The sequence below is a fragment of the Peromyscus californicus genome, unplaced genomic scaffold (genome assembly GCF_007827085.1).
Source record: "Peromyscus californicus insignis strain IS unplaced genomic scaffold, ASM782708v3 Scaffold_11__1_contigs__length_118956290, whole genome shotgun sequence".
Taxonomy (NCBI): Eukaryota; Metazoa; Chordata; class Mammalia; order Rodentia; family Cricetidae; genus Peromyscus; species Peromyscus californicus.
In genome coordinates, this window is record NW_026294402.1 from 95,237,521 (window position 1) to 95,260,530 (window position 23,010).

The window sequence follows — 23,010 nt, forward strand, 5'->3', positions numbered from 1 at the left end:
TATTTTCAGTCTTTTGAGATTAACTGGATCATATGGTAGATCTATTTTTAGTGTGAGGAAACACCCATACTATATTCACTGTTAGGGCTGTGTTAATTTACATCCACATATGAGTTTTTCTTTTTCTACATCATTGCCAGCATTTTTGTACGGATATAATTATATTGGCCAGTTTCTCCATTCTGAGATTGTATCTTGTAGAAGACTTCTAGTTGCTTGATAGGAAACTTTTTTATGTATTTGTCAGCTGTTTGAATTGTTTCTTTTGATAGGTTTATTTGATGTAATCCTATTTATCAATTTTGCTTTTATGTCCTGTGATTTGGGCAGTGGGGGGGGCATCCTATCCAAAACAAACAAACAAACAAACAAAAAACCCCAAGCTTGTGCTATGTAACAGGGTTCTAGCACAAAGGGCATAATATAAGCCTGGCACTCTCTGGGGCAGTGCAGTACATAGTAACCCATAAGCTCCCCAAACTACTTCCATTAGCAAATGCTAGAGTGAGTAGCAACTTAACCTCTCTGTGCCTAATGACACAATTATGATTTAAGAACTAATTTCAAAAGGCTTAATAGAGTAGTGGATGCTGGTTGCTTAGTTCCCTTCTTTATATTGTCATTGATGAGTATTCTGTAGTCGAACGTTTCTCTCTCACCTGCCAGTTCCAAATTCCCAGCAATTGCTTCCCAAATAATTGACTCAGAGGCTTAATATTACTTATAATGCTCGGTCAGTAGTTCATGATTATTACTAATTAGCTTTTACACTTTAAGTTAACCTGTATTTCTATTTATGGCTTGGTACCTTTTCTCAGTCCAACACTCTCACCTTACTTCCTGTATGACTGGATGGCAACTCGTAACTCTGCCTTTCCTCTTCCCAGCCTTCTCCTAGTATGGTCATCCCGCCTACACTTCTGCCTGGCTACTGGCCAATCACCGTTTTATTAAGCCAGCAGGAGAGTTGAATCTTTACAGTGTACAAGATCATTATCCCACAGCAGTATTCTCTGATTCTCAGCACTGTCCCTCCTGTACTCTAACATCTGCCTCAGAAACTCTAGTGAAGAAACTTCTCAATTAAAAGAATAACCATCTTTATCCCACCTAAAATTTCCCATTGTATTGGCTATAATTTCAAGATAATGTGGATGAAGTATTAAGGGGAAACTTTTGCTTTGTTCCTTATTTAAACATTATTTTCTGTACATATGAAAAATACAATCAAGCAGGTAGACTTGCAGTTATAAAAGAGACAAAGATTATAAATACTGGCATGGGTTTGGAGAAAAAGCAACTCATAACTATTGATGGGAATGTAAATTAGTGTGGCTATTACAGAAAACAGTGTGCAGATTCCTCAAACAATTCAAGATAAATTTACCATACTACTTATTCATCCCATTACTGATTATATATCCAACTTAAATGACACTGGTATGTCAAAAAAGACAACTTGTATGGATTAGCAACATTCTCAGTACCCAGGATGTGGAGTCAACCCTTAGCATTATCTGTTACTTTTTCTGTGGCTATAATAAAGTTCACTGTCAAGAGTAATGTTAAACGAGGAAGATTTGATTTTGCTCATAGTTAAGGATACATTCCATTGTGTTGTGAAAGTCAAGGCCGCATGAGCTTAAAACATCTGGTCAAATTGCATGGGCAGTTAGAAAGAAGAGAGTAATGATTCTTTGTGCTTAGCTGCCTTTCTACTTTGTTTCAACCATAAGATGTTTTGCTTTGCTTTGCTTTTGGTTTTTGAGACAGGGGTCTCCCTATGTAGCCCTGGCAGGCTCACTGTATAGACCAGACTGGCTTAGAACTCACAGAGACCCTCATGCCTCTGCATCCTGAATACTAGGAATAAAGGCATGGGCCACCTCAGCCATTGAGAATATTTTCCTTAAATATAATGTATTTTGCTCAAATTTACCTCCTCCTGCTTCCTCTTAGATCCATTCCCTACCCTCCTACTTCCCTTTTTAAAAAGTAATTCACTGAGTCTAATTTGTGCTACCTGTATCCTAATGATAGACCCATCCATTGGAGTGTTGTCTACCTACCATGGGCCACATCCTTAAGGAAAACACTCTCCTTTCCCAAGCAGCCAGCAGCTGTCAGTAGTTATCACCTAGGGGTGGGATCTTCCAGCAGACTTGGTCTGATGCAGGTCTCCTACAGTCAACCACAGCTGCTGTGAGTTCATGATTGCAAGCGTACTATTAGGCCCAGAAGACACCAGCTGCCCTTTCTTCCTGGATCTGTGGCTCTTACAGTCTTACTGCCTATATTTTCATGATGGTTCATGAGTTTTAGGGGAAGGGGCTATGATATAAATATCCCATTGATGGTTGAGCACTCCATGGTTTTCTCCTTTATATGCAGTTCAGAACCCAAGTCCAGGGAACAGTGCTGCTCTCCGTTAGGGTGGATTTTCCTAAGGTAGTTAATCTAATCAAGATAATCCTTCACAGATATGCTGAAAGTCAAATTAACAAGCCACAGAAAGACAAATATTGCATTATTTTGCTCATATTTAGAGTTGAAATAAATATCAATGTCATACAAGTAGAGAAAGTACTGGTTATTGCCAGGTGGTTAGAGTAGCAGAGAATTAAATGTGGAGACAAGTTGGTGTTTTGTGATACAGTTACAAAGAAAGACTAGGTCTTGGTATTATATTGCATAGTGGAATGAGTGTAATTAACAACAGTATGTTTGAAAATACCCACCCATTCCCCAAAGAGGATTTTTGTATGTTTCTTGTTTGTTTATTTGTGTTTTTCTTTTTCTTTTCTTTTTTTTTTTTTTCCATTTTAGTTTTGACAGGGTTTCTCTAATTCCTGGCTGTCCTGGAACTCGATTCGTAGACCAGGCTGGCTTCAAATTCACTGAGATCCACCTGCCTCTGCCTCCCAAGTGCTGAGATTAAAGGCGTGTGCCACCACTGCTGAGCAAGACAGGTATTTCTTATGTAGCCTAAGTTGGCCTTAAATTAGTAATCTTCCTACATCAGTCTTCCAAATAAGCCAAAATTACAGGTGTATGCCACTGTGCCTGGTCTTAAATGTTCTTACAACTAAGAAATAAGTATTTAAAATGATGGTATGTCAGTTAACCTGATTTGATTATAATAAAGGATTATATATATTGAAAATTATGTCAGATCAGTAGATAATCATTATGTCAATTAAAAATAAATCTACAAATGAAAAGACTGGCTAGTATGTTATTAACTCTAAGTTTTATATATATGATATTTGATAGGATGAAAAATTATTTTGTAGCTTAATTTGTTCAGTGTTTTAATAATGCATATATGATTCATCTTCTGTTTTGGTATCATGGAGGTTTTTTCTTTATTAACATATTTTAATTGGTTTTTATATATTAGACCATATTTGTATTTTGAGAAAATTTTAATGATTACGTTTTAGCATCGGTTTTTATATTCTAGGGGTTTGAGTTGCTTCTATTTTGTTAAGCTATTTTACATGTACTTTCCTGGGTGTGACCAGTTAATTCATTACTGTAATAAAGTATCTGTGATGATAAACTTTCAAAGAAGACAGTTTATTTTGGCTCATATTTTAGAAGTTTCAGTTTTTATGGCCAATTGGTTTCTTTTCTAATGGGCCATTAATGAAGGAGTATACCATGTTGAAGACCACATGTTGGAACAATGCTGCTCATTTCGTGTGGCTGGGACAAAAGAAAGAAAGGAAGAAATCAGTGTACCAGAGAAAGAGGGAGAAGCAGTGTTCCACAGTCCTCTTCAAGACAAACCCTCAGTCTTTAAACACCTCTGTCTTTGCCATCACTGAGTTTCTACCATGTTTCAGTAGCTCAAATCAGAGATAGAAGCTTTTAGCACAAAAATTTAAATGGTAGCTGAGAATTATTTGGAATATTAGACTGTTAGAATCCACTGTGAAATGTCCCCTTCTCCTGTTTTCTGCATGAATTTATGAAAGATGATACTGTTTATATGTGTGGGAAAAGAACACCAAGCAAACCTCTGATCCACGGTTTTCTTGGTCTAAGGAGTTTCAGTTAAGTCAGACTTGGTAACTTATGTTCTTTAGCCAGTCTTTCACCTTTTGAAGTATAAATTTGAGGTCTAGTTTTACTCCTGGTATGTTTTTCTTCCTTTTAGTGTCTGTAAGATTGTCAGTGACATCCCCCTATTCATACTGAGTTCAATAGTATGTGTCCTCTGTTGTTTGCTTTGGTCAGTATAACTAAAGCTGTATCAGTTTTGTTGATGAATGGAGGTAGAGTTTCATTAACTTTATTTTTCATTTTATTGATTTCTGCCTTGGGTTTTGTTTTGTTTTGTTTTGTTGTTTTCTTGTATCTCCTTTGGTTCTAGTTGATCATTTTCAGTATTTTTTTATTTTACAAACTTACTAGTTACAGATTATAATCTCTTCCCTTTCTCTGTTTCAATTTATAATCTCCCAGAAAATGCTTTAGTGACACACTGTGACTTCTGGTTTGTTAACATTTTGTCTTTTGTCAGTAAAGAATTATTTTCTAATTTTCACTTACGATTTCTTTGACTTGAATTGTGTTAAACCAGTTTAATTTGTGAGCATTGTAGGTATTCTGATTTTCTGCCATTACTCTCTAAAGTATTCCATGTACATACAAAAATATATTATACTGTTATCTTCCTGCTTGTTCATTTCTTTGTCTTGAAATGTCCATTTCTAGTAATTTTTTTTTTTTGAGGGGAGGGGGTTTCCAAGATGTGGTTTCTCTGTGTGTTTCCTGTGGCTGTCCAGGAACTTATTGTGTAGACCAGGGTAGCCTTGAACTCACAGAGAACTACCTGTCTCTGCCTCCTGAGTGCTGGGATTAAAAGGATGTGCCACCACCGCCCAGCGTGATTCTTTTTCTTGACAATGTACCCTCTCTATTTACCTTTCCCCTGCTCTGTTTAGTTTATTTTACTCACTTTTCAAGCTTTTTTTTATGTCTTTCAGTATGAAGTATATCTCTCATAAGCAGCATGTGTTCTTTTTTTATGCAGTCTAAACGTGTTATTTTATTTTCTTTTGCTTTTGGTTTGGATTTCAACATGAATTTTAAATTACTAGAAACAGTATCTCATTAACCTGCCTTAAATTTATAAAAGTAGTTTTATTCAGGCATTTCTGCCCTTTTTTGTGTCCCTTTTGCTATTGTTTCCATGTATGGGAGTTAAGGAGAACTTGCAGAAGTCAGTTCTTTTCTTCCACTATATGGATCCTGGGGATCAAACTCAGGTCATCAGTCGTGGAAAGCCTTTACCAATGGTCAATTTGGTGGCCCTAGAGCATTTCTTTTTTTGTTTTGTTTTTTAATTTAAGAAATTTTTCCACTCATTCTACATATCAACTACAGATCCCCCTCCCATCCCTCCTCCTGCTCCCTACCCCCCAGCTTCCTCCCCCAACTCTCCCTCCATCCCTTCCTCCAAAAGGGTAAGTCCTCCCATGGCGGGGACAGCAAAGCCTGGTACATTCAGTTGAGGCAGGACCAAGCCCCTCCCCTCTGAATCAAGGCTGAGCAAGGTATCCCACCATAGGTAATAGGCTTCAGAAATGCAGATCGTGCTCCAGGAATAGATCCTGATCCCACTGCCAGGGGCCTGGCCCCTCAAACAGACTAAACTACACAACTGTATCCCCTATGCAGTTTAGTTTAGTCCCATGTAGGTTCCACAGCTCTTGGTCTACATAAAGTTCGTGAGTTCCTATGAGCTTGGTTTAGTTGTCTCTGTAGATTTCCCCATAATGATCTTGACCCACCTTGCTCATATAATCCCTCTTCCCTCTCTTCGATTGAACTCTCAGAGCTTGGCTTGGTGCTTGGCTGTGGATCTCTGTATTTCTTTCCATCGGTTACTGGATGAAGGCTCTATGACGATGGAGAGGGTATTCACCAATCTGATTATCAGGGTAGGCCAGTTCAGGGACTGTCTCCACAATTGCTAGTAGTCTAAGCTGGGGTCATCCTTGCCACACATACTTCTAAGACAGGATCTAGGTGTAGATCTAAGACAGAATGTGGCCCAGTATGGCCTCAAACTTACTGTTGTTAAGGTTGGCCTCATATCCTGTCTCCACCTCCCAAATGCACCATCTCCAAATGCAGGCTTATGTCACCATGACTAGCTAAAACTGACTTTTTACTTACTTATGAGCTATATTGCAAGTCCTGTAAAAAATATTTTCCCCTATTTCTGCCTCTTTATTTGAATGACCTTTATGCCTGTAGTTCTGACTTGATGTTATTCCATTAGGCTTTCTGTAATGACTACTAATTTAATTCCCAATAATCAACAAATGATCCCTTTTCTGCAGTCTTAAACATTTTAATAGCTATTCTTACTTGAGTTAATGAATCTCTAAATGTTTTGATCTGAGTTCCCTAATAACTAGTGATACTAGCTTTTTGTTTTCATATTCCTGTTAGCTATATGAATGCCTTAAGAAATATCTATTAAGAAATGTTTCACATTTTTAACCATTTGTTTATTTTGATGTTAAGATTTTAGGATTTCTAAAATTTTCTGGATCCTAACCCCTTAACAAATTTGTGCTTTACAACTGTTGTCTTCTATTTTGTAGGCTGTCTCATTACACTGTTGATTGTTTCCTTGACTATGGAAAAATATTTTAACTTAGGTTAAATAATATTGGGAATATTATATAACCACATCTAGAAAAGTATATGAAAGGGGATTTTTATTTCTCACTTACAGGAAAATCCATCAACTCTAAATAGATTAAAACCTGAAACAGGGCTGGTGAGATGGCTCTGTAGATAAAGCACTTGCTGTACAAGCTGGACAACCTTAGTTCAATCCCTGGAACCCACAAAAGAATGACAGGGAAGAACTAATTACAAGTTATCATCTGACCTCATGTATACCATGATACTCACATGCCTACATACACACAACAAGCTAGGGAAAAATATGGAGTAATGTTGGATATTGGGAGGGGCAAGGATTTCTTTTGAATGTCTTTGTCAATGTTTTTATAGATATTACTATAGAACACATTTACCCCTTTTGTGAATTTTATCCCTAGGTATGTTATTGGTTATTATGGTATTGTTAGTGAAGTTGCTATCTTGAGCTCAATTTCAGATCATTTGCTGTTACTGTATTGCAATGCCACTTAACTTTTACATGTTGCTTTTATATCCTGTAACTTTGCCAAGTTCATTTATTCTTATAGTTTTCTGGCAGAATCTTGGAGGTTTTAACTATGTATACTCTCATGTCATCTGAAAACAATGAGAATTGACTGTGGTATTGTATTCCCCCAAATATTGTGCATGCTAATAAACTTATCTGGGGTCAGAGACAGAACAGCCACAATATTAAACATAAAGGATAGGCAGTGGTAGCACACGCCTTTAATCCTAGCATTCCAGAGGGAGAAATCCATCTGGGATCTCTGTGAGTTCAAGGCCACATTGGAAAGAGCCAGACATGGTGACACACGCCTTTAATCCCAGAAAGCGAGCCTTTAATCCCAGGAGTGATGGTAGAAAGCAGAAAGGTATATAAGGTGTGAGGACCAGAAACTAGAAGCATTTGACCTGGTTAGGCATTTGGCTGGTTAAGCTTTCAGGCTTCTAGCAGCACAGTTCAGCTGAGAGCCATTTGGATATGAGGACACAGAGGCTTCCAGTCTGAGGAAACAAGACCAGCTGAGAAGTTGGCCAGGTGAGGTTAGCTGTGGCTTGTTCTGTCTCTCTGACCATCCAGCATTTCATCCCAATAACTGGCCCCGGGTTTGATTTTATTAATAAGACTCTCTAAGATTCATACTACAATTGACAGCTTATTTTCCAATTTGATGTTTATTTCTTGTTCTGTTTGGAAGCTTTGGCTCGAACTTCAGTACCATAATTAATAAAATTGGTGAAACTTGGCATTGTTTCCTTGTTTTGTCATAATTCTTTTTCACTCACTTTGCTCCGATTCACTGTTGGTTAAATACTATGATCATGTTCTCATTTAATAATTTAACAATAAAATGTCTATATTTAATAAAACTGAAATTATTCTCAGTGATAGAGTACCTGGTTTGCATATATGAGTCTCTGGCTTAATCCCCAGCCCTTCATATGGTAAACAAACAGAAAATAAACCTTTGTGTTTAAATTTAGCATTTGGGCCCATGTATAATTTCAGTTGAGTATTCTGTTTTCTTGCAGGCCAGCCAAACCTATGGTCTTTCTCTGTTTTATGTTCTATTATAGGTTTTGTTCTTATTTACAGACCTTTTCTGTGCATGTGAACATTTATTTAGTATCTGCATCTTCTACATCACAGCTGATGGTATTCTTGGGCATCTTCAGCCCTGGAAGTCACATGACTGCAACTGCTCTATGCTCAGCTGTTTGAAGAAATTATTTTATATCAAAATGACATTAACTTCCCCTTTTAAAATCCCAAATTAGTCAAGTTTGTTTTTCATGGCTGACATGGGAGGCAGAATTTTTTTACTTGGGTCTGTCATTACCAATTTTGTCTTTTGACGTGGAACTCTAAATGAATGTTTTTTGAATTTTTGAGTCCTATCAAAGAATAGATCCACTGTCTCTGGTTTGTCTTGTTATCTTAGAAATTTGCTGTCATTATTTTCTTGCAGTGTTTGTGTGAATTTACTTTTTATTTTGGCTGCCTTTTAGACTTTTGTATTTTTCTTTCTCTTTACCATTAGGTTTGTTTTTCTATTATGCTACAACTTAGTACCATTTTCTTCGTCTTGCTTTTTGCTCTTCAATGGTCTTTAGGATACTATACTTGTGTATAACTTCTTGAGCATAGGAACTGTGTCATAATAATAGTTTTGATGTGGTTCGTTTTGTATTCTGTAGGATTTCTTTGTTTGGATTGAGTTGTGGGGGTTTTCTCTCTTTTCAGTAATTTTCTTCATTTCATGCCTCATTTTTACTTTTATTTAATTTTTATCATGCCAGTTATTGTGGTTTTTTTCCTTATTGTATGCTGGATACTTTTATATCTGTTCTTATATTATTCACTTTATGGAAATCAGTTATGTTAAATTTTTAAGGTTTGCCAAGAACAAATTTAGAATTTAATCTGTGGCTAATTTCCCCCAGTGTTCGAATAATACTGTGTATAATTTGCTGGATCACCAAAACCCGAAGTATTCCTAACTCTGGATTTGTTCCAAGAATTGTTCTTTCTGGTCTATCCTTTCTCTATCAAGAGTTGTTTTCACGTGTACAGACCTGTTAGTTCCAGCTTATAGTGCTTGCTACTACCTAGAAGTATAAATATGGGCTACTATCAAAGTTTCTTCACTTTTCTAAAGATTATTGGTTATTTTAATAGAAGCAGTATCTTTTTTTTAATATTCTGTGATTTTTATTCCGTTTCTTAGGCATTTTGTTAGTCTCTCTCTCCGCCCCAAGTAAAAAAATAGTGTCCCTTTTGACCCTGTCATGTTTGCCTATTTTCTTTTTGTTGTTTGTTTTTTATTTTTGAGGCAGAACCTTCTTAGAAGCCTCATCTGCCTTGAAACTCAACCCAGAATGACATTGATTTTCCTGCCTCATTCTTCTAATTGCTATAATTAAAGGAGTCCAGCACCATGTCTATGCTTCTTAATGGACTCTTCAGAAAGAATATTAGATTTTCCAAATGTTGTCACTTTTTTTAACTAATGCATAATGCAACCAAAACAAGATGTAACATAATTTCACTTTTATGAACCTATTGCTTTTTTTCTGGAAATTTATTTATCCCAGGGATAGGAGAACATTCTGCTACATAGATATGTCCATAGTCCCTGATAGGACATTTCCATACATTTAAAATAGTTGGTTTGCTGAAATAATGGGAGTTGAACTTATTGAACAGGTTTTCAGTTCTTCAGGTGTATGCAGTGCTTTCTCTCAGAAGCCTCCTTTAGCCCCTCTCAGCATTTTGCACTGTAATGTCCTTTAACAGCATTAAGCCCCCTTTCTACTTAAAATTGTATTTCAGAAGTCTTACTGTTAGTCACCTTCTGTAGTTTAAAATTATTATTCATGATGTAATGAAAGACAGTAAGGCAATAATTTTTCAGCAACCTAGTTAGATGTTTATTTCACCTAATTCCATTTTATCACCCATCCCCACCTCCCCACATACACACAACTTCTATAGTTGCTCTATTTTAGAAAAAATATGTTAGAGCAAAATTTCACAAAAAATTGTTTGAGATAGGAATTAATTTTATACTGCAATTCGTGCGCTGTAGACCTTTGACATACAGAATTATTCATTTTAGACCTCTTGAGATTTCTTCTATGTGAGCACTAATTCTGCTGATACCTCCACTTTAGTTAAGAGTTTTCCCCCAACTTTGTTTTGCAATCATTTAAATTTCATCTAATTACGGGAAAAACTTGCAGAATACTGCAAGAAACATTCTGTTAAAATCAACTAGACTTCATTTTCATTTTATTGTAAGTAGAAAATAAATAAATTCCCATTTGTCAAGAAAGCAATCCAAAGTGCAGATATTAAAAGCTTTTTGTTAATGAGTGTTAAACACTCAAATTGTTAATACAGTTAGTTAATTAGGTGAGTTTTTTCCATAGAAACTAACATGGTCATTTTACACTGTGAAATAGAGGTAAAAACAAAAGAGTAATATAATTATACTAGAATTATCCTTTTATAGGAGTTTTCCTTTGTTTAATTTTTTTAAATAGAGTTTATTCTAAATTCATTTTTAGCTGTTCATTTCAAGGTCCCGGTGCCAAAATGCTATAAAAATTAGTATTGTCTTACAATTGTTATTGATATTTTTCTTCTTGTCTTAACTTTTCTGCTCTGGCACTGTCAGATCCCTTAGCTGTACTTTACCTGTCTGAATGGGATGGGGCTATTGGAGCAAGAGATTGTGCATACCAAGTAATTTTAGTAAGAAAACTAAGGACTCTGAAAAATATCTTTATATCAAGAGTTGTAATCAACTGAAGATTTAGAAACAGCTGTTATACCCTACCTCCTAAAGTATAGTATTAGTTTCTAGAGGGCAGAAAAGTGATGTCTACTAATAGGCTCCTTTCTATGCTAGCTAGTTTAATGTCAACTTGACACAAATTTAGTGTCATTTAGGAAGAGAAATCTTAATTGAGAAATGCCCCTGTAGGATTGGCCTGTACACAAGTCTGGAGCATTTTCTTGTTTGATAATTGATGTGGGCAGGCCCTGTCCCCAAAGGGGCTCTGCCACCCCTTGGCAGGTGGTCCTGAGTTATATAAGAAAACAGCCAAGCAGGCCAGTAAGCAACATTTTTTTCATGACCTCTGTATCAGTTCCTGCCCTGACTTCCTTGGACTACTACGAACTGTAAGATGAAATAAGCCCTTTCTTCCCCAAGTTGCTTTTGGTCAGTGTCTTATCACATCAGTAGAAAACTCTAATCATAGAAGAAATGATATTTCACTTGAATGTGAAAGGATAATGGATATATATAATCAGAGTAACACTGATGATATTATAGGCATGGAGGTCACCACAAAAATGTAGGTACTGATGCATTTGAACTCTGTCAGCTAAAATGAACTGATATTTGGACCCAAAAACAAGACAGGTGGGTATTATTTGATGACTAAAACACTTAATTAAAAAATCAAATCATCCCTATACTCAGCCATTGTAAAGCAGCTATTCTTATGTCATAGATTTTATAGATTAGGAATTAGCTAGATGGTTCTGGTTACTAAATTAGCTATACATAACAATACTATAACTGTACATTTCACAAAGCTAGAAGACATTATTTTGAGTCATTTGTGGTGCTGTATGCCTCTAATCCCAACATTCTTGGGGATGAAGCAACAGTATTGTAAGATTGAACTATTCTGGGGTACCTAGTAAGAATCTTTCTTGAACATCTAAAGAAGCCCTCTACCTCTAAAAAACAAAAAAACAGGAGCAGGGAAGAGGAGAAGAATACAGCAGGCAGAAGAAGAGGGAAAAATGAGGAAGGATTTTGAAATTTTTTGCCATAAAGATATGGTAAATATTTGAGATCTATATGCATAGTCTGATTTAAATGTTATCCAGTACATATGCCTACTGAAACAGCACATTACCTCATTAATAATTACAATTTAACTTTTCAATTTATCTGTCAAAATTTAACTTAAAAATTACAAGATATTTTTCAAACACATTCCTCTGGCTGAAGTTGGAAGATCTTTTTCTAAGATAGCTTAAGTGGTGGCGAAGGCCTCAATTGCTCATTCCATGGATCTTCTTATAGGGTACCTTGAATGCTATCAATATGACAAGTAAGTGGTTTCCCCACTTAACCACATATATCTTTTTTGACTTGGTTTCTGGAATCAAAACTTCATTTTAACCATTTTCATCACTGGTATGTTACTTAGGGTACCCATACTCAAGAAAAGATAAACATCCACCAGAGAGACCATTAAAAAATTTGTGGACATACTTTGAAAATACCACAAAAGGGTTGAGGGATGACTCAGTATATATGAGAGTTTGGTACACAAGCCTGAGGACCTGAATTTGATCCCAGAACTCAATGAAAAGAAACCTGCTTGGCTACACTTGAGAGACTGAGACAGAAAGATTGTCATGAGTTTGAGAACCATAGAATAAGAATACTATGAGACCTTGCCTAAAAAGAGACAGATAAATAATTTACTTGAGTGTGGTGACACACACCTAGAACTCAGTGGTTGCAGGAATATTGGAAAAAATAAATAAGGAAAAGTGCCTTAATACTAAGTTACAGCTGAATTTTACTGCTGATTTTAATGAGAAGTGTGTCTTGTTTTTATTTTGTTTTTCTTTTCTGTTTGTTTGGTTTTGTTTTTGAGACAGGGTTTCTCTATGTAACAGTTCTGGTTGTCTGGGAACTTACTCTGTAGACCAGGCTGGCCTCAAACTCACAGAGATACAGCTGTCTCTGCCTTCCAAGTGCTGGAATTAAAGTTGTACATTTCAATCACCAGGCTTGAGAAGTGTGTCTTGTTAAAGAATTAAAATTACTTAAACATGTAGTGAGAAAAATTAAAATTTGAACTCCAAAAGATTTAGTATTCACATTATTTTCTCATACATGTGTGTGTATCTATCTATCTATCTATCTATATATATATATATATATCTATATATATATATATATATATAAAATACTTTTTTTAATTTGAGACAGTGTCTCTATGTAGACCTGGTTGCCCTAGCATTCACTTTGTAGACCAGGTTAGCCTCAAACTTAGAGATCTACCTACCTCTGCCTGTTGAGTACTGAGATTAAATGTCTGCACCACCTCACCCCACTCATATATTTTTTAAAGTTAGGTCTAATAACCTGGTGAGAAAAAAGGAAATTAATACCTTTTTTTGAGAAGTTCCCTTAGAGTAGGAAAATCATCCTAGAACAAACACACTGAATGCATGTTTGTAGAATTATGAAATTTATGGGTTTTCTGCCACTATTTCATATTGTAACTAAAGTGGATGATTCTCCATTGTTCAGCCTAAAGCATAATTAACTAATGATGAAAGACCTGTGATTTGAATGAAGTGGTAAAATCAGTTTTATAGAAGTACAAGCTAAACTACATATTTCCTTAATTCTCAATAAATGTCTCAAAGGCTTTTGGTTTTGTAAATTATTTTACATTTTCAATTTTTGTTCAGTGTTGGGGTGTGTGCAGTGCCCACAAAGGCCAGAAGGAGGCATCCCAATCTCCTGGAACTTGTACAGTTGTGAAACTCCCTGTAAATGTTGGAAGTCAAACCAGGATGCTCTCTGGAAAAGCAGATGGCGCCATCTCTCCAGCCCTTATTATGCAGTTCCAAATAATTGGCTTCTACATGATTTTAGCTTGTTAAATATGTAAACTAGTTTTTGGCTGTCATAAAAATTAATTTGTATTCAATTCTTTAAAGATCATGCAAGCTGGTGGTACACGCCTTTAGTCTCAGCACTAGAGAGGCAGAGGCAGGTGGATCTCTCAGAGTTAAAGGACAGCCAAGGCTACACAAAGAAACCCTGTCTCAAAAAAAAAAAAAAAAAAAAAAGATCGTGCAAGCTTATAATAGTTCATCATTGTTTAGAGAAATAATTTTTGAACTCTATATTGACACATTGTTTTTTTCTCAGACAATTTGACAATAGTTGTGATACTGTCAGAAATCTCTAGCTGCCATTCCTTGCATTAGTGCTGAATATGGTGGGGTTTTGTGATACTTGTAGTTAATAATTTCTGTTTTTATAAAAACAATTGAACAAGATATTTATGTTAGGCCTTTTGCAATGCGGGTATAAAACAGTATTCATAATATTTATATTGGGCTGGTGAGGTGCCTTACTGGATAAAGGTACTTGAGGCCAAACCTACCAACCTGAGTTCAGGCCCTAGGACCTATATGTCAGAGTGAGAAAACTGACTCTTTTAGGTTGACCTCTGGCCTCCACACTCATGCCATGGCATATGTGCGGCCCCTGTAAATGTAAATTAAGTAAATGCAATTTAAGGAAATATTTATATTGGACTTTGAATGTAACCCGGTTAATACACAGCTTTCCTGGCATTCACAAAGCCCTCGGTTCACTCTTAAGCACTGAGTAAAACCACATGTGATCATAGAACTTGTTTGTAATCCCTGCACTTGGGAGGTGAAGGCGTGAGGATCAGAGGTTCAAGGCCATCCTCGGCTACATAGCAATTTTAAGTCCAGGCTTCTTAACATGAGACCCTGTCTTAACAAAGGAAAGAATATAATTTACATTTGTTGAAAATTAGTTGGGATACATTCCAGGTCTCGGTATAATTCAGAGGTTTGTCTTCCCCTGCCCCCATCCAGTGATGCAATTGCTGAGATTCGAGCCATCTGTATTGAAGAAATTGGAGTATGGATGAAAATGTATAGTGATGCCTTCCTAAATGACAGTTACCTGAAATATGTAGGATGGACTCTTCATGATAGGGTAAGTTGATATCTTTTAGCTTTGATGGAAGAAGTATTTGTCTCCATACTGGTATGACAGCAATCAAAATTGCAGTAGCTTATTTTTTTAAGAGACGTAATAATATGAAATTTAAGATACTACAAATGACTATCAATCACTGTTATAAAATTGAAGACAGCACTTTATGTGTCTTCCTTGGATGCAGTGCTATCTTTAATTAATATTGAGAACCTGGTGTGTCTGTAATTACAAGAGAATATATGCATTACTACCAAGAAGGTAATAGTCTCCTTCCTAATCAAGGATCAAAGGTGATTAGTGGTAATAAAAATTAAATAAGCTTTCTTTATTATAATTCTGTTGGGTTATATTCCAGTGTGACTTTTTAAGTCAGAGTTAAAGCAAATATGTTAGAGCCCTTGATTTAAGCCCATTTAAGATTGATCGATCTCTAGCTTTTTAGAAAAAGATTGGGCTTTAAAAGAAATCCTATGTCATTGATTCCTACATGAGAAATCCTCAAAATAAGCTTGTTTTAAATTGCTGTATTTTCTTTGAATTGTTTAAGATACAACTATTGAGGGCTGGAGAGGTGGCTCAATGGTTAAAAGAGTACCGACTGTTCTTCCAGAGGACTCGGGTTCAAGTCCCAGCACCCACATGGCAGCTAACAACTTTCTATAACTCCAATATCTGACACCCTCACATAGATATACATACAGGCCAACGCACATAAAATAAAAATAAATTATTAAAAAAAGATAAAACTATTGGAATATTTTTAAAATATTCTTACATTTGTAGGTCTAAAGAGGAATTTGGTAATAATAGTTGAAGGCTTCTTTTCTATGTCTTATGCCTGTCAGTGTTTACTATAAAAATACAGAGTAAGTAAGGAATGCTGGTGATATGGCTCAGCAAGTAAAGGTGCTTGCTGCACCATCCTGGCAACATGAGTCCATGCCTGAAAGGAAGAAGATGAGAGCCAATTCCATAAAGTTGTACTGTGGCTCACACACAGACATCACACATATGCATGTATAAACACAAATTAATAATAAACATTAAAAAGTTTAGTATTATCGATGTTGAAAATTCCCAACTATCATTAAGAGTTTTGTGGTTCATTTTTGCTCTTAGAAGTCTTGAATGTGTACAGACATTATCACAGCTTGGTTGCTTAACATACAGATTTTTAGTTACTGACTAAAACATGTTTTTCCCCTCACTCCCATCTCAATACCACATTCAAAGGATGTTATGGGGGTTTTTTCCTGAATCCAGATCTTCTCTCAAAAATGTAATCTCAGACTGGATTACCTGTTTGTTTGTTTGTTTTTCATGTGTAATCTTCATATGAATTTAGACCTTTCTATTTAAGCCCACTTTAGATTGATTTATGAAAATTTTGTTAGTTTGAGATAATGTAGAATTGCACAGTACCCTCACATGAATGTATTAATATACTCTCAAAGTAAACAAGTCACTCATCAGTCTTTATAGAAATTTTTAAGAATGAATTTAAATCTCAATGCTTTTATTCTCTCTCACTTCCATCTCAGTTCTTCCTCTGATCCCCCAAGGGAGTATTTTTTCTACATTTACATAACACTTAACAGTTTTATCTCATCTTTATAAATGACAACCAATTCTGGGAAGATATTAATTTGATGTTGCTTACTGTAAAACGGTCATCAATTTTTTAGTTAAATATTTTTATTTTCTTTTATGTATATGGGCACTTTGCCTGCATGTATCTATTGGCATCTTGTGCATACCTGGTGCCTTAGGAGGTCATAATAGTGTCAGTTCCCCTGGGAGTGGAGTTATTGATGTTTGTAAGCCACCATGTGGTTGTTAGGACCCCAACTAAGGTCACTTTAAGAGCAGTATGCACTCTAAGAAGCAAGACAAACCCATGAGCCCTGCCCTTTTCTGCATGGAGACTAGGAGAAATGGAAGGAGAGTGGGGTGGATGGGAAGGCGGGGTCTGGAAGGAGAGGAGGGAGAAGAAACTGCAGTCAGTATGTAAAATAAATGAGAAAACAATGTTATTTAAATAAAATTTTAAAAAGAAAAAGAAAGAAGCAATACATGTGAAAACCAACAAAAGTATGCAAGTCAGAAGAACTTTCCAGAATTGATCCTTTCACTGTGGGATCTGGGGATTGAACTCAGATCACCAGGCTTGTTTTTACTGCTGAGCCATCTTGCTGCATTCTGAAAATCTTTCTTTTCCAAAGAGAATTTTTCAGAAGTGTTAATAAAGAATCTATAACAAATATATACAATACTGTAGCTGTATTTACCATATTACCTTTCTGAGTTTCTTATTTCCATAACCACTAAAAATATTTATGGATCAACTAATATAAATTAGATACTGTATTAAATATAACTCAGATTTAAGTGAGGACTTGTTTGTAGTGGCCTATTCAAGTGCTTATGGTACCATAATAAAATTTGCTTTAGAGAATAGTGGTGCCAATGTAGCATGAATTTTAATTGGTCTTACTAAAATCCCAGAGTCAGATATCAGGGTAAATGCTGAAAGATCATTGAAGTAAAGGAGCCAGCCACTAGAAAGACTTCTTATCTCTATGGAATCCTCAGACCGAAAAGGGGTTTGAGCTCCTGTCTCCTCCCGCCTTATATTACTGTCTCTACCTTTCTAATGCTGGGATTAAAGGTGTTAGCCTCCACCGCCTGGCTCTGTTTCTATTTTTGCCTGGATCAATCTTGTGTAACCCAGGATGGCTCTGAACTCCAGATCTTCCTGCTTCCTCCTCACAAGAGCTGGGATTAAAGGTGTATGCCACCACTGCCTGGCCTCTATGGTTAACTAGTGACTAGCTCCACAGTCTGATCTCCAGGCAAGCTTTATTTGTTAGAGCACAAACAAAATCTCAACACATACCAAAATTGGAATTTTCATTCTAACTAGTTATTTTACAGTTTTCTAAGTTATTAATGGATATTTCCTAATTTAATCCGTAGGAAGTTCCTGTGGCATCAGCTAGACACTTAATAGGTGAAGTACCAAGATTTGGGAGGGGAGTTAGATAATTAAGAGTTGTCACTGAGAGATATCCATTCACAAGGTGAAAATAAAACTCTATTCATGTCCTTGCTGTACTTAAACTTTTTAAGTCGATGATGCTTGATAAAGGAATTTAGGGTTTTTGTTTGTTTGTTTGGTTGGTTGGTTGGTTGGTTGGTTGGTTGGTTGGTTGGTTGGTTGGTTGGTTTGGGTCTTTGTTTTAAGGCTACATTTGGAAAGAAGTTGGTCGTGTTACCTTAAGTTATGACTTTACATCTGGAGAACTGTACTTGCTTCTTTGCTCATCCATCGTTGGTCTCTTTTTATTGTGTATGCATAGTACTTTTTCGGCTCTCCACCTCTCTTGCTGCTTAGAGTACTGTATCCTATGAGCAAGTTTCATAGTTTCTCCACTGCCTTCCCTTTTAACATTGCCACCCTTTACAGTTATTGTACACTGTCTCTGTCCATTTTGTGTTTTTGTGACAGAAGACCTAAAATCTGAACATCCAAGATCAAGAAACTTCCTCTGGTCAGTTCCTAATGAAGGTATTCTGACCACACCCAACATAACAAATGGTAACACTTGTAGAAGTGGATAAACAAGAGCTAACATATTGAGGGGAAAAAAAAGAGAGACTCAGGAGGGTTTAGGCTTTCTTACATAGCCATCTATTCTCTCAGGAGATAATCTACTAGCATTAAGCTAGTAGTGGTGGCCTAGCTCCCTACTACCTTCAGTGGTACTACACTGGGGAGCAGGTTTCCCATACATGAAACTCTGGAGTTAAAACATTATTATCCAATAGTATTTCCTGACTGCCTCTAATGGTTAGATGATACCACCTTATCTATACTGCTCTAGTCTTTATCACTGTCTCTAGCAACCGAAGTTCCCATTTTGTCCATGCTGATATTTTACCTTAGCCTGGTGGAAAAAAGAGATTTGTGCAGATCATGAAAAGGCCTTCTAACATTACATACCTTGATTGAGGATAGCTAAAGGCAAGGTGGGAGGCGTCCTACTTCTCCTACTAAGGGAATATGAGCCACATTTTCAGGCCCACAAATTCTAGAGAATGTTAGGAATTCAAAGTTCTCAGCTAAGTCAACTCAGCTATCCTTTAGACCTGTTTACTTTCATAACTCATTTTTCGGCATAAGAGATTTGCTCTGTGTGTAGTCTGGAATTCTCTCATTCTGCAATTGGGTTTGGCCTTTATTATAAGTTCTTTATCTACAAGAGATAAGCATCTCTTTAAATTTTGTAAAAAAATGAGCTTTTGGCTTGAACTGGCCATGTAATGACAAGCCTGTCATTTTCTCTTTTTCGTATTTCAGTGTCACTTAGTATCTTAGTTAGGGTTACTATTGCTGTGACAAAACACCATGACCAAATCAAGGTGGGGAGAAAATGGTTATTTTGCATATTCTTCCTTATTACCATTCATCAAAGATGGTCAGGGCAGGAACCTAGAGGCAGGAGCTAATGAGAGGTCATGGAGGAGTGCTGTTTAATGCTTGCTCCTTACAGCTTGATCACCCTGCTTTCTTATAGAACCCAACCACAAAGTCTTTCTTTGGATGCCAGCTCCCAAATAATGACACACGGAGACTTTTTATTATTTATGAAAGTTTGGCCTTACTTCAGGCTTGTTCCCAACTAGCTCTTAAATTAACCTGTTTATATTAATCTATATTTTACCTCTCCTCGGTACCTTACATCTATATGTCTTCCTCTGTATCTAATTGGTGAATCCCCTACCTCCCAGAATCCCTATCTCTACATAGAAGTCCTGCCTGTCCTCTCCTGCTAGCTATTGGCCATCCAGTTCTTTATTAAGCCAGTCAGAAGGTGTCTTAGGCAAGGAAAGACAGAGACAAATCTTCACACAGTGTGATCAAATACCCCACAACACACCAGCCTAGAGATGGCACCACCTATAATGTGCATGGCCCTTCCATGTCAGTCACTTATTAAGAAAATGCCCTATAGGCTTGCCTATAGCCCAGTCTTATGGAGGCATTTTCTCAGTTGATGTTCCCTCCTCTCAGATGACTTCAGCCTCTGTCAAATTGACATAACAATTAGCCAAGTACACTTAGCAGCCACCATTCAATCCTATAGTTCTTACAATTGTTATTGACCCTATTGCCTGAAATATTTGGATGTTGTACAGCTAGTGTGTATTGCTTTTCACCCACAGGTAAGAATATTAGCAAATACATGGCTATTCTGTATTGGTAACTGTCAACTATCACCATCTTCAAGTAATCTAGTCCAAAGTGTGATCTTAAAAGACTTATTTGGTATCTTCTCCGTTAGGCCATGTTGCCCACAAGCCAATCCTGATTTTGAGTTATGGGTCACTTAATGGAGTTGTATTGAGACATGCATCATTTGACCATTTCATCAGTGTATGAATACATATAGTATATTTATATACAACCTAGATAATATAGATCAATCACTTTACGGGGCCTCTTGAAGTAGACTGAAACCTCAGTAAACATGAAATGTTTGAGGCTGCTGTTAGCTTACCACAGCATAGTGTGTTTTACTATAAATTTCTTAGGTATGTGTTCTAAAATAGTAATAAATATAGTATATACATAAGGAAATAATATAGTTATTATCATTGAATATTTTATATTTTACTGAATTCTATGTGCAAAGCAGTTTGTTAACATCTTCATGACCACAAACACATAAATAATACATTGTACTTATGTTTTAATGGTTTAAAATTCCCCTAGTCAATAACTTTTTGGATCCATAATCGTCTTGTATATATTGTATATGTAATCCTTCCTTGACCAAAACATCATTTTGCAGTGTGTGATTTTCCTGAGGTTTGTATTCAGCTATGCCCAGCAGGAAAGTATAATAAATAAAGGAAATAAACAAAAATGTGCTTTCAGAGTTGTTCTATTCTGTTTTTGTTGTTGTTTATTTCCTCCTATTCAAGGACATTCTTTTAGCATATGATTTCACAAGGAAGATTAGGAAATAGATTGTACCTTAGACATATTGCTTAAAGGAAATAAGATTGATTTTATTTATGTGCATGTCTGTGTTTGTATGAATGTTTGCCATGTATGTACATGCCTGCAGAGGCCAGGGGAGGGCGTTGGACCCCCCATAGCTGAAGTTACAGGCAATTGAGAGCTGCCTGACATGGATGTTGGGAACTGAACTCAGGTCTTCTGGAAGATCAGCAGGTGCTCTTTACTTCTGAGCCATCTCTTCAGCCCTGAGCTACACTGTTTTATCCTCAAGTCTTTGGAAACTCTTGTGGCTGGTTCTTGTCTATGGTCAGTTTCCCGGAAAAGGGTACAAATGAGACCAAATATCAGCCAGCAAAGACAGAGGCTAAAGAACTAGCGAGGTAAAAGAGATCGGGTGGTGCATCAGTAACATATGCTGTGGATGCTTTAGGTTCCTCCTGAGCCCTTAGAGAAGAAACATCACTTTATTCAGTGATATCTAGAAATTACTTGAAAAAGCACTTGCAGTAAAGTGATATATAATCTTTGCAGATTAATTTAGTGACATTTCATTCATTTGTCCCATTAATGGCTATGGAATATAGTGACATTACAAAAATCTATAAATGTAACAAATCATACTACATTCCACATAATATTTTGTTCAGACTTTCCTCAGCATACTCATATATTTCATCCTTAAGAACAATTTTATAAATGCCAGAATAGTGGATGTGTGTGCCATTTCATGTGCAGCTAATAAGCTGTTGAGTTGAAAAATAAAATCTAGTTTTGTTTGATTCCAGAATGGATTGATATTGTCAAAACACATTTCTTCTTTTAGAGCATGGAAACCTCTATCTTATTTGAATTCTTTAATAGTGTTACACAGATTTCTAAATGATATTGAATGTACTCTGATCTACAACATCCTCTGCTCAAATGTAATGACTTTGTTAAGGATACTCTGCTAGGATAGAGATTTAGCTCAGTAGTAGAGTGCAATATTCTGCTAATGAATAGAGAGCATTTCTAAGACTCTTCTTTCTATAGAGTTAGTTTCTGTTTTAAGTAGGCTACTTACCTGTTTTCCCAACTACTCTCTTTTTCTCTCTGTGATGTTGAAAAGCATCCAGTAAATATTGGTTGGATGAAGAAATCATGATCCTTTAATAGAAATTTTGTATGGGATCATTGTATAAACAAGCAGAACAAATGAGCATGCCATTTTCTAACTATAACCATAGATTATATATACAATGTGCCACTAAGGCATATGGACAGAATTTCATCATCAGACATAGTTTTCATATATTTGAAAAGGTTTAACTCATTTGTAAGTAACTAAAAATTTTTATTGCATTTTTAATTAAATCTTGTGTTGACCCAGACTAAGGAATTGTTCATTCTCTTCCTAAATTAAAGTAGGAAATAAGTTGAATAGTTAGCCTGCGATTTATTTTGTTCTTCATAGAGTCTTCATTTTTTTTTTCTTTTTAACTTTTGTGGACTGGAAGTGACTGTCTCTTCTGTTTTTCTTTGTATTCCTGAAGCAAGGGGAAGTCAGACTGAAGTGTTTGAAAGCTCTACAAAGCCTGTATACCAATAGAGAATTATTCCCCAAATTGGAGCTATTTACAAATCGATTCAAGGTAAGTGTCAGATGATGAACTTACACTGTTTTTCTCTTTGCAAATGCTAGTTATACCTACATTAGCATATGATGTGTTTGGTTTCTATTTTTATTATTGTTTTCTTAACATGCCAAGTATTGCGTTTCATTGTGACTTCTTCATTGATCCTTCTCCCGCAACCTTCTCTCCCATTCTTCTGCCTGCCCCCGCACCCCACCATCCTACTCTCAGTGGGCTTCTTTTAGCTTTAATATCATGTGTGTTCTGTGCCTAACCACCCCTTCCTCAAAAGCTCTATTTCCACTCTCATGGGCCTTTTTCCAGTGCAGTAACACTTTGATATACATATATAAATATTAAA

At 36.2% G+C, this 23,010-nt stretch overlaps 1 protein-coding gene across 3 annotated transcripts in view; it reads left to right on the top strand.

The window, feature by feature from the left end:
• The window catches only part of Stag1 (stromal antigen 1), a 325,347-nt gene that overhangs the window by 190,306 nt on the left and 112,031 nt on the right, over positions 1–23,010 (top strand). For all 3 annotated transcript variants that reach the window (XM_052718205.1, XM_052718197.1, XM_052718212.1), the window contains 2 exons: positions 14,882–15,005; positions 22,569–22,667. In XM_052718205.1, the coding sequence (XP_052574165.1) occupies positions 14,882–15,005; positions 22,569–22,667 (223 nt within the window). The remainder of the gene's footprint in view (positions 1–14,881; positions 15,006–22,568; positions 22,668–23,010) is intronic.